Below are 12409 nucleotides of genomic sequence, written 5' to 3' on the forward strand. Positions count from 1 at the left end.
CCAAATCCGCCATGTCCCACAAGAAATAAGCACGCGAGCCCCGTCTCCATTTACACTCTTGACACCTGGTCCTATGGCGACTGTACAAGGCAAAAGGGGGGAAGGGCATAACGGAGACACAAATTAAGGTGTGCAAGTAGAAATTTCACTTCGTGGGAATTAAGGAAAAGCAGAAGGGTCCTTCAGTCATTTCACCACTAGATTATTTTGAACAGCAAAGGTAGGGGAAAAATAAATAAAGAAAAAAGGGAGCAATCCACCCGGGTCGGCTTGTGGGGGCGAGAGAAGGTAGAGAAATCGAGAAAGGAAGGAAAAGCCATTTGAGCCAGAGAAACCAAAAAAAAAAATCTATCAATTTTGTGTAGAGGAGAAGGTGGTGCTTTCTTTCTGCCATCCAGTTCCTATCTCACCTATTCTCTCCTTGCCTCAGGCTGCTCAAAACTTCTCTCTTTTCATACTCTCGGATTGAATACATTTTTATCATTTCAAATCCATGGAAAGTTAGATTGATCTGCTCTTATAATTTGGTGCTGCTTGTGTTGTTGATTTCTATCCTCTTCCTCCATCAACCTCTGCTTTTTCCTCCCTTTTTTAATTTTTTGTCTCCGTCTTTCTTCTCAAATACATGGGGAGAACAAGAACAACAACAAAACAGGCTGTTGACCCAAATGGATCTGCAACCCAAAATATGTTAGTAATTGCAAAAGAGCCCAGATACAGAGGAGTACGAAAGAGACCATGGGGAAGATTCGCTGCGGAGATTAGAGATCCCTGGAAAAAGACCAGAGTTTGGCTGGGCACCTTCGACTCTGCAGAGGATGCAGCGCGTGCCTACGATGCGGCTGCTCGCACCCTCCGCGGAGCAAAGGCCAAGACAAACTTTCCTATCTCCACAACGAACCAGTTATTCAATCATCAAAATCAAAACCAAAGCCCAACCGATCCCTTCTTGGATCACCACAGTATAAATCCCCAAAGACCCACATCTAGCAGTTTGAGCAGTACAGTGGAGTCTTTCAGCGGTCCTAGGCCTCCGCAGCCAACAACAACAACAAAATCGGGAAATGGGCCGAGGAGATCTCATCCACGGATCCCACCGGTTGTTCCAGAAGATTGTCATAGCGATTGCGATTCATCTTCTTCGGTGGTTGATGACAGAGATGTCGCATCCGCTGCTTCTTCTTTGTGCCGCAAGCCTTTGCCTTTCGATCTAAATTTCCCACCGTTGGACCAGGTTGACTTGGGCTCTGGTGATGATCTCCACTGCACTGCTTTATGCCTTTGATGATGGTGATGATGATGATGATGATTAATGGTTAATGATATATGATTCAATCTCTTTTTCTTTTTTTTTGTTAATTTTAATTTTTCTTGTTTTTTTTTATGATGCGGAAGAAAAGAACAAAAAAAAACAAATTACGAGATTGGATTATGAAGACAAAAATGATCGATCTTCTTTATTATGTAGCGATGGTTTTTTATGAGAAAAAAATCCTACTATTGTTTTTCTCTTAATGATTTTTTTCCTATTTTGAGAAGGAGAAATCTTGTTTACTCGACTACTGAAAAAAAAAGAAGAAGAAAAAGAAAAGAAAACCCATCATTTAGGTTGTAACAGAAAATTTTTATTAGAAATGTTGTTTTCTATTTGTATTGAGCTCTTTTTGATGCATATGCATTTCTGACAAGTTGTGCCTGAAGAGCAATGTTGCTGAACATAGAAAGTGAAAGCTTGTTCCCTCTTTGGGACAGGATCTAGGATGCCTGTTTTTTATTCAAGGATTCTCAAATAGTTATGCTTTTGGTGGTTGCATCCATATGAGAAGGAAGGAAGGAGGGAAGTTTAAAGAAAAATACTCTTCTTTCTTCTTTCTACGATGGTTTTGGAGTTGTAAATTAGGCTATTATTGATGTATGTGGTGTTTCACTGGATGAAAAACCCTTTTGTTATCCCTCCCAATTTCTACCAGCAAGCAATGTTTCTTGCATTTCAATTCTGTCAACCATGAAAAGGGTTCTCTTTTATACTGCTCTTCTTTCTTCAGTAGTAGACATTTGTTATTAGGAGCAAAAACCAATGTTTGAACTAGATGAACACCTGCCCTGGGTTCGCTGGTGCTTCAAGGAAAGTAAATAGAAATATGGGTGTGGTGGTCTTTGTTTGAACTAGATTTGAGGAGCTTTCACCAGATCTGGCAAGTTACCGATCTGTAGAGTGGGTTTTGTTAGCTTTCCTCCCTCTCTTCAAACAATAGTCTGGGACGGGGGAGGCTCAAATCGTTGTGTTTTTTTTTTGTTGTCTCCTGTAGAGAGTTTCTGGTCTTGGGTGGAAAATCTCTCGCCGGCCCCACTACAATTGACAATTAATACACCGGAGAACATTCAGAATTAGCAACGATCAGTGCCATGTTGGAGCCATTTAGCCACTGGCCCATGGTTATCAACTAAAAAGTTCGAGTGTAAAACCACTCGGTGCTGATATGCATAGCAGGGTGATAAACGTACTTCTACCAGATGAAAACGGTCCAGGAATGGAATTTATGTAGTAAAAGGATTTAATTTGCCTATGAAATGCAAAATTTAATTATTTTATAGCTGGACTACACCCCCACCGAAACGAATATTTATCCACCTGGGATGATTGCTACTATGGTGTTTAAGCTGGACACCACCACTTGCCGGGAAGGGTTTATCTTGTTCAAAATGAACAGTAGCATCCCACAAAATACGTGGTCGATAATTTCAGTCGAGTTTGATGGAGAAATGGCGTGGGAGAGAGGAAATCCTAGCAGCATCAGTTTTAAGCCTAGTGTATAAAAATATGTCACCGTCAATGAAATAAGTTTTATTGGTGACTAAACCAGAGTAGCCGGAAAGGAGTTGGGGATTAGCTTTACTGACTACGACGGGCATGAGGGCATACCTCGGAAATTCTCTCATCACAAGAAAGTCAAGTTGGGAGAGAATGCAGCTCAGTCAAGAGAAGATTCAGGTTAGGCGGAAATGGCATATACAGGGCACGGCGGAGAGGATGCTCTGATATTCTCAAAAGAAGATAGGCACGAGGCGGCATTGGAGTAAGTTACAATTCACATTGAAGAAGAACTTTCACGACTAGGGACCAAAGACAAGGGCTCTCTCTAAGCCTTTCTATGGTTAAAGAATTTTTTTTTTAGAGTATTGATTTAAATCTTAAATTAAATTTAATCCATAAAAAAATCAAATAAGACGGGAGGCCTCTTATTTTCATAAAAAAAACTCAATTCTAATTGATTTTAAAAATTATTTTTAAAATACACTCCTTTTATTTTCTTTTAAATACCCTGACTTGCATCTATTCATTCCATGCTCTCTTTATGTCTCTTCTTCTTCAACAAAAAAGTGGAAAAGTGTTGGCAAGACGGTCTTCCAATAGGTTAGTGGTCCAAAGTATAATTGAATTAAAGGTAAAATAATAGATTATTAATTTAATTTATTTTTACATGTATTCTAAGAAATATAATTAAATTTAATTATATGATTTAGTAATTTTATTTCAAATATAAAAATTGTAATAGATTATCATGTGGAATTAAATTCAATATCACATATGATTTGATTCTAAATAGACATTTATACTTTCAGGTTTTTCATGTTTTTTTGTTTTTTTTTATTTTTTAGCTGTCTAAAGAGATTTTTTGTTCAAAAATTATATAAAAAAAGGGTATAGAAGACGAAAATATGAAAATACATGGGTATATAAAGTGGTAAATCTTTAAAATGTTATATGAAATAATATATCAAATATATAAAGGTTGATGGTTATACTAACCCAATACTAAAAACACATAGTATAGTATGGATTGGGAGGATTATAATTTGAACCTAAGCTCACTTCATGAAAAACATTGCACGGATATCATTACATCAAAATATGTATAGATGCTTTCCATGTAGTTATTTATATATAAAAAAATAAAAGGGACTCTTCACTATCCATTGAATTCCCCTATGTTTTTAGCATTTTTAGTGTGCAAAACAATGTCATTTTGATGTGATTTTTATGTCAATACTATTTGACAAAGTCAATTTTGGTTCTTATACATAAGGAGTCAAATGTCTAAAAAAACTCCCTTGCAATGTTGTTCTTAAAAAGAAAAGGTTGGAGAAATGAAAGAGAGGAAAACATGTGATGGGCATACTAATTTTAAGCGGAGAATGGTGCCATTTCAACCTTCATCATATTAATCTAATTCTTACGGGTCGAAAAGAGGTATTTAAGAGCCGCAAAGTGGATGAGAAAGGTAGATAGTAACTTTAATTTAAAAATAAAAATTGATAATTAATTTATTGTTTTAAGGTGAATATAATTGGATATGAGGTTCCAAATAAGCTTACAAAGATCATTAAGATAATATTTCTTAAATTATTAACCATTAATCGATCAAAATAAGTTAGATAAATGATATGTACTTCTTTTAAGGATAAATGTAATTTTCTATTTTAATTTGCTAGATGATATGCACCTTCTCTAAAGGCTTTAACAATGATATATAGACCTTCTTGATTAGATGACCACTTGTCAAATTTTAGATTGTTATGATCAATTCGTAGTATAGCCTTCCGTACCTAATCATATATAAAAAAAAAGCTCTTTGATCAAAGATGTTTGTTGTCTACTCCCTCCACTTTTTTCTTATTAGCTAACAAGTGATCCAATATATTAAATCTTATTTTATCCAAATTTTATAATTTTGTTAACATAGCTTATTGATAATATGTGTTGTCTATATTGCACTGTACAACCTTTATAAGTGATTGTACTATAAGTTTTATGAGCAATATTGTATCATAGTCATAAATTAGATTAAATGGTGACATTTCTAAGATAATTTTATTTGAAGTTCTATATGTCTATAGTACTTTCGACAATACAACATACCAAGCCTTAGGATTATTTATGACTGATTTTTGTATGTTAAGAATCAAAGTCTTATTTGTTAATTATGATGGCTAATAGGCTTGGATATAATTAGGAGTATAATAAGTTATTTTTGAATTCCTCTACATCTTTTATAGTAAATATTATCCCTTGGTCAATCATAATTGTTTATAGGTGTCCAGATTTGTTAATGATGTGTTTTATAATAATTTTGATGATAGTTTCTTGGTTGAGTGATCGATAAGGAATAACTTTAACCCATTTATTGAAGTAATCTATAGTAACCCGAATGTAATTATACCTCTTTGAATATGATAGGTGTATTTTTATCTCTTGAAGGGCCATGGTTTGACTATTATATTGAGTTTAGTTGATGGCACATACTATATTTGGCTAGATTATTGGCATGTTCTATACCATTTTGCATAACTAATGCAATTCATAGTTATACTTGACCAATGAAAGTCATGGTTCATGATCAACCATTTCATCTTAATTCTAGATTGATGAGCTCTAAAAAGTAGTTCACGAACCTTAATCATGCCTAATAATGTTTCCTTCGATACCTTGAATATGCCGATAAACTTTTATTTTATTTCAATTATATCTATTTTTATTTATAATTCAGTCTTTTCCTATTAAAAAAGTCCAATTTCATGCTTTAATTTTTGAGTTTGTCACAAATTAGTATCAAATCAAGTGAACCATAACAAATAGAACAAGAATGTCATAATTATTGGAAATAATAGCCAACATGAGACAACAACAAAAGGAACAACAACATCAACAATCTCAATAGCAGGTATTACAAGAGCTTATTCAATAATTACAAAACATATCTAACAAGGTGAACTAGTCATCAAAAGGTACAAGGAAAAAAGTCTATTGAATCTCCCCCAAACACCCTTTAACTTTGGTTAATAGCCATCGTTGTGTAGAGCCAAAATAAATTGGGGATTGATATATTCAATTGAGAGAAATGAAATTGAATTTTCCTCAATTCAATGGGGATGAACTATTGGGTGGATATATAAGTCAACTTAATTTTTTAATTATCACAATACTCTACTCAAAACAGAATATTCATGGTCAGTTCAATAGAGAAGAGGGGAACTCATTGAAAATGATAGAAGAGAGAAAAAGTTGGTGGTTGTCATAATTCCGACAAAGAAAAAATGGTCAAGTTTGGTGCCAGGTAGTTACATTCAATGAGAAGAGTTCAATTGTGGTGGTTTTTTGCTTCATCTTGCTTGAAAAATTCAGATTGAGCTTAAGAGAAGATTTTTTTTTTCCAGTTTGATTTTTTATTGTTTGACTAATTTATAGGTGTTTTGAGTTAAAAGATTGGTTTATTGAGAATTTTAAGGTTTTCTTAGGTTTTTTTAGTGTCAACATAGGTTAAAAATGAAATTTTAAACCCAAAAACATCTTAGCTAATGTAGTTGGCTAGAAGTTGGTGGCCTCTCTCTCTTTTATTATTTTTGTAGTTTTTTTTAATTAATATCTCCCCTCTTTTGTGTGTATTTTAATTTTTTTTATTGCAATTTAAATTAATAAACTCTCTTATTTTTTTTGCAAATCTTTTTTATTTATTTTTCAAATAGTAGTTATTTTTTAATTATTTTATGTTTTTATAATGTTTTAAAGAGATTATTATAATTTATATTTAATTTTTTATATTTGATATAAATAAACTGTTTTTACACATAAATATTTGCATGCTCATCTAAATAGTATCAACAATTTTTTTTTAATTTTTTACAGTTGATTTATTTAATTTGTTTTAAATTTTTTATTAAACATAAATAAAAATTTTATATTTCCTTAATTAAAAAACATACAAAAATATCAACACGTACACACATACACAGACATCTTTTTACTATATAAAAATTACTTTGGAATCCGATTCACCACCTTGCGTGGGTTTTACAGCTGGCGTTACCTGTTCCATATGCACATGTGATTAAAACTTCCAAGGCTTACTTGCCTCCCCTGCTACCAGCTAAAGGAAAAGTGGTAAAAATGCAGCCAATTAGAGTTTGCCAGCAAACCCCCTTATGCCAGCTCCATTGACAATTTTATTTTATTTTAAAAAAAGAGAGAGAACAAAAATATAATTAGGTAGCACAAGCGACGGAGCTTCGAACGGCTTTGATTTCAAGCTTTGATTATAGAAATGGAAGACACGGCAAAACCTGTACAACAGTCCATGAAAGAAGATGATTGACATCCCACGTGGCAGTGAGATGTTGGCCATTGCTTGAATTACGGACTGGGTGTCCACGTTTCATGTGCAGGTCCCACGTTCAGCTAACAGTGTATCTTATTCTATACTTTCCATTCCCATCATCATAGTGTTTATTGTAATCACTAATCAGCATGGATGGGATGAACTGAACATGGGACTTACATTGTTTTTTCATAAAATTTTAGAAAAACAACATGGTTTTGGACAAAATTTTGTTTCTAAAAATATTTCTTAAAGTTAATTTAATAAGGTCTTGTCCATGTCTAGCCGGATTAATTGAATCATAAATTAATCCACTAAATCAATATTCAAAACAATTTGAAATAAAACTCATTCTAGATTAGTTTTTTAAGTCGAGCGATTATTTAGTATTTACAAACTCATCATAGTTTTGTAAAATGAAAAATAAAATAAAAATTGTAATTTCTAGATCACATGAAATCACCATAATCAATATTCAAAATAATTTGAAATAAAACTCATTCTAGATCAGTTATTTAAAATTAAAAATGACATTGGATTTGGAATTGGAAACGGCGTTCTGATAACACTGGTCAAAATTTGTATGGGTTGTCCAGAATCCAGATCAGAAACCAAGACCAAAAGCATCAATTCCAGTTGGGTTAATTTTTGTACCTAATAAATAATAATCATCTAATCAAATCAAAAGCCGCTCCTTTTTTCTTTTTCTTTTTCTTTTTCCTTTTTTGTTCTGCCTATAAATATACTGTTCCAAACGCGATCATGAACTAGAAAAAATCGTTACAAGATCTGTGTTTTCTAGTTGAAACAGTTTCTGTAATCTTTACAACACTCTCGCTCCTTCTCAATCCCCGAGTCTGGTCTTCCCATTCTCTCTCGAGTCTCAAATCAGACGTCTATGGAAGAAAACAACAACAGAGAGTCATTAATAAACCGTAACAATAAATTATCTCGAAGTCAATCGCATGCGTACGATGAATTGAAAAGCTTCAGATCATACCTTCGATGGATGTGCGTAGACCAATCAAGCATGGGAACAGCATGTCTATCATGGACCATGTTCGTTTTATTTGGCCTTGTTGTGCCTGCAACATCACATTTCGTGCTGGCTTGTTCCAGTTGTGATAGCAGGCATGGAAGGCCTTACGACAGTGTCGTGCAATTGTCATTGAGTAGCGTTGCCACACTCTCCTTTGTTTGCTTATCAAGATTTGTCAGAAAGTATGGCCTGAGGAGGTTCTTGTTCTTTGATAAGCTTTGGGATGAGAGCGAGACGGTCAGAAGAGGCTACACCAATCAGCTCAACGTATGTTTATCTATCTCTATTTATTTATGTGCCAAATCTTTGAGATTTTTTGGAGAATATTTTTACTGTTTAGGGGCTACTTAATTCTCTCTTCTTCTTTCTTCTGGGCAGAGGGAACGGGAGGTTTCCGGCCTGGAATCTCAATTGTTGATAGTTTTGAGAATTCAATTCATTTTTGAAATAGTTTTCCATTTTTCTTAAACCAGTTAACAGGAATGAACTAATGTTGAGTTATTCCAAAATCACAGCGATGATCTAACCTAGGAGTAAGGATTCTTTGCTTCTCAACCACACAAAATTCCATGAAAATGAAAATCAACTCCATGAAAATGCACAGATTGGTGATGAAAATGTTTGCTGGAGCTCTAGATTGTTATGAGCAAAAAGAATGAAAAAAAGAGAACCCTGTTGCCTAAAAAATCCAACGTTGTCTTTCTAAAGCAAAGGATCTGTAAGTGATTGTTAGACATTAGAAGAAGAGTAGATTACCACATATAAAATAAACAACTTCAGTTTTTTTCAGCTTTAAGTGGCCGTTCTTTCAGAACTAGCAGCTCTTTCTTTAATATATAAGAGTAGAAATTCATATTTAGGGTAGACTGGTCAGTCACATGCTCGCCTCAGGATATAGATTTTGTATAGCCTCACATCATGATCTATCTGACGAAGAGCGCATCAAGTCCATTTGGACTGAGCAAGGTTTATTATGGGCTGAATTCCTCTTTGCAAAACATGTTCGAGAGTTTTCATCTCGTCACGAAACAGTTGAATGATGAATCCAATCTCCTTGTCTAGTCATCATCTTGCCACGATGACTTTACTTTATTCTTTTGGAACATTGCAGAACATCCATTATGCTAATTTTCTTTACGACTTGTTGCGTGGATCCCTTTTTGCTTGTAGAAGTTTTTAAATTGGTGGTGAGAAAAGATTCTCAAGGAATTATTTGTCCAATGCCACGCCTTAACACCCATCTGATGCCTTCACTATTACGATCGTCAACTGGATTTTAATATGCAGGACAATTAAGATGAAAAGGAAAAAACAATTTACGCTATTCTAAATTTGGCACATAAAGTTCTTCTCCATTTTACTGTGGTAAAATCTTTAGTTAAAACATGTGATGTTCTTATTTTTCATGCAGAGTTCATTGAAGCTTCTGTTGATCTTTGTCATTCCATGCTTTGTAGCAGAATGTGCATACAAGATATGGTGGTATGCATCTGGCGCTTCACAAATCCCATTCTTGGGCAATGTGGTTCTTAGCGACACTGTAGCTTGCATAATGGAACTGTGCTCTTGGCTTTATCGCACAATAGTAATCTTCTTAGTGTGCGTTCTATTCCATCTGATATGTCACCTCCAGATCCTACGGCTCCAGGACTTCGCTCGAGTCTTCCAAGTGGACTCTGATGTGGGTTCTGTATTGTCGGAGCACTTCAGGATCAGAAGGCACTTGAGGATCATCAGCCATCGTTACCGTGGATTTGTTCTATGCTCCTTGATTTTGATAACTGGGAGCCAGTTTTCTTCATTGCTCATAACAACTAAGGCTCATGCTGTTGTTGACATTTATAGAGCTGGAGAGCTTGCGGTATGAATTCTCTCCCCTGTGATGATGAATAGTAGTTCTAAAAACCTGCAATTGAGGAAATATTTACTAATTAAACTAGTTTTTGTTAGTAATATGGATAACGAAAGCACTTTTATTGCAAAGGGTAAAGTAATGAATGCCATAGTGTCAACTAATAAGAATGATATGTGTTTGTTCTGTTTATGGCAGCTCTGCTCTATAACTCTTGTCACAGGGCTCCTCATAATATTGCGCAGTGCAACAAAAATCACACACAAGGCACAAGCTGTTACTAGCCTAGCAGCCAAGTGGCATATTTGTGCAACGCTAGACACATTTGATGCAACCGAGGGTGAAACTCCAAGGCATGATAGTGGCCAAGTCTTTCCAGTTGTGGGCACTGACGGGGAATCAGATGGAGATGATGCTGGTGATGAAGAAGATGAATTGGACAATTCTAAGTTGATTCCAGCCTATGCTTATAGTACCATCTCATTCCAGAAGAGACAAGCTTTAGGTATGTATTACACGCCATGCACCAAAAATCTTCAACTGTACTGGGTCCTGAGTAACCATGTAATTTAGTGCAGAAATACCAAATAACATCATATGATGTCTGAGGGGAAAAAAAGTGATTTAAAATGGACTATCGTGGTCAGTTCTAGAAAAAAGTTAGTGGGATAAAAGCAAAATTTAGGTAGTGATCAATGATATAATGGTGGCTAAGATCAGATGATAACACGAGTCAAATTCTAGGTGGGCTAACTTCAACTTTCTCAGAGAAACGATACTTTTTCGTTGAATTTGCATGCAATGGGTTGATTATTCTTTGTGATCGAATCCCATCTGATCAGATTTATATCTTCATTTCTAATTGCAGTGACCTACTTTGAGAACAACAGAGCCGGGATTACCGTGTATGGCTTCATCCTTGACAGGAGTACACTGCACTCGATTTTTGGTGTTGAGTTAGCTCTGGTCCTATGGTTGCTAGGAAAGACGATTGGTATTTCTTAAGGGAAAAAAACAAAACAAAACACTTTACTGCTTTGAGGGTTATTAATTTTGTTGTGCCCAAGTTCCATGGAAGGATCGTGCAGAGAAACAGGGATGGAGGTAGTTCTTGAGAGGGATTTGTTTATGTTTCCTTTTTTTCCTTCCCGTGGCTTCTTTCACCTGCGCTCAATCCGTTTCTTACTCTTTTTTTTTTTTTTTTTATCTGGGTTGTTCATTGCCCCGTGTGTTATTGTGTAATTCTCTTGTCAGGTAAAAAAAATATATTATTTTTTAGTAAAAATAAAAATCGGAAGTCTTTTCTGGATTTTTCAAATTTCTTTATTTCTTTTTAGTAATAATAGCTGAGCTCACGTGCATCTGGTGAGCTTAAGAATTCTGTTTTTGCTTGCTTTGTATGGATTGAGAGAGATCTATTTTTGGTATATAATATTATAATCACGTGAATCGGTTTTAAAATAGACAGTAGTTATTAAACTCGGTCGGAAATTAACCTCATCAAGAAAATGGGTTCTAGATTACACGGTTTAATCTTTAAAAAAAAAATTATACTTGAGATTTTAATATTTTTTAAAAAAAGTTTTAAAACAATGAATATAAAAGTAAGTTATAAAACGAGAAATGTGAAGTGTAGTGTAATATAATTATATCACATTAAAGAGCTAATAAATAATCTAGGAAAAAACTTAAGAAATAATTCATGTAAATAAAGGATATATATAGTTACCATACATCAAAAAAATTAAGAAACAATCCATATGAATATCAACTATAAAAAACTTAAATTATTGTATAGTTATCCCACATCAAAAAATAAAAAAATAATTCATCTCGATGAAAATTATATAGTTATCCATATCAAAAGTTAAGAAATAATCTAGGTAGCCTAAATATTCATAAATTAATTTTATATTTTTTTTATATTTACAAGTAAAAAAAACAAGTTATGTCTCATCAAGTTTTAGATTGACAGGTAGTTCATCAAGATTTGATAGAACCAATTATAAATCTAATTTTTTATTTTTTATGTTTAGAAATTTTGTTAAGAACCCAATCACCAAAATCCCAGGTGACAAGATATCCCTAGACATAATATCCTCATGTTTTTCTTAAGAGTTAATACTTAATTTAATAAAATAAAATTTTATGTTATTAATTTAAATCAATTAAAAAAAATTTAGGATCTAGTTTCAAACTAAAACAAATATTTAGCTTTTTTTTTGTTTTCTAAAAAATAACATTTTTATTTTATTTTTTCAACTTAATTTTTAATTAAAATCAATAAATTTATTAGACAATATAATTCTTAATTTATTTTATGAAATTCACATATAAACTTTTTAGTTTATAATTAAATATTTT

The 12409-nt window shown here is 33.6% G+C and overlaps 2 protein-coding genes across 2 annotated transcripts; both read left to right on the top strand.

Annotated features, from left to right (window-relative positions):
• The first annotated feature begins 252 nt into the window (after positions 1–252).
• Positions 253–1653, top strand: LOC7470806 (ethylene-responsive transcription factor 3). Its single transcript, XM_002298781.4, has one exon. The coding sequence runs from the start codon at positions 626–628 to the stop codon at positions 1283–1285; it is 660 nt and encodes a 219-aa protein (XP_002298817.1). The 5' UTR covers positions 253–625; the 3' UTR covers positions 1286–1653.
• Positions 1654–7841: 6188 nt separating this feature from the next.
• On the top strand, positions 7842–11363 carry LOC7478701 (uncharacterized). Its single transcript, XM_002298782.3, has 4 exons — positions 7842–8460; positions 9605–10054; positions 10244–10550; positions 10914–11363. Exons 1-4 carry the CDS (start codon positions 8053–8055, stop codon positions 11048–11050), a joined length of 1302 nt encoding a protein of 433 aa, XP_002298818.1. The 5' UTR covers positions 7842–8052; the 3' UTR covers positions 11051–11363.
• The last annotated feature ends 1046 nt before the right edge of the window (positions 11364–12409 follow it).

The sequence above is a fragment of the Populus trichocarpa genome, chromosome 1 (genome assembly GCF_000002775.5).
Source record: "Populus trichocarpa isolate Nisqually-1 chromosome 1, P.trichocarpa_v4.1, whole genome shotgun sequence".
NCBI classification, from domain to species: Eukaryota; Viridiplantae; Streptophyta; class Magnoliopsida; order Malpighiales; family Salicaceae; genus Populus; species Populus trichocarpa.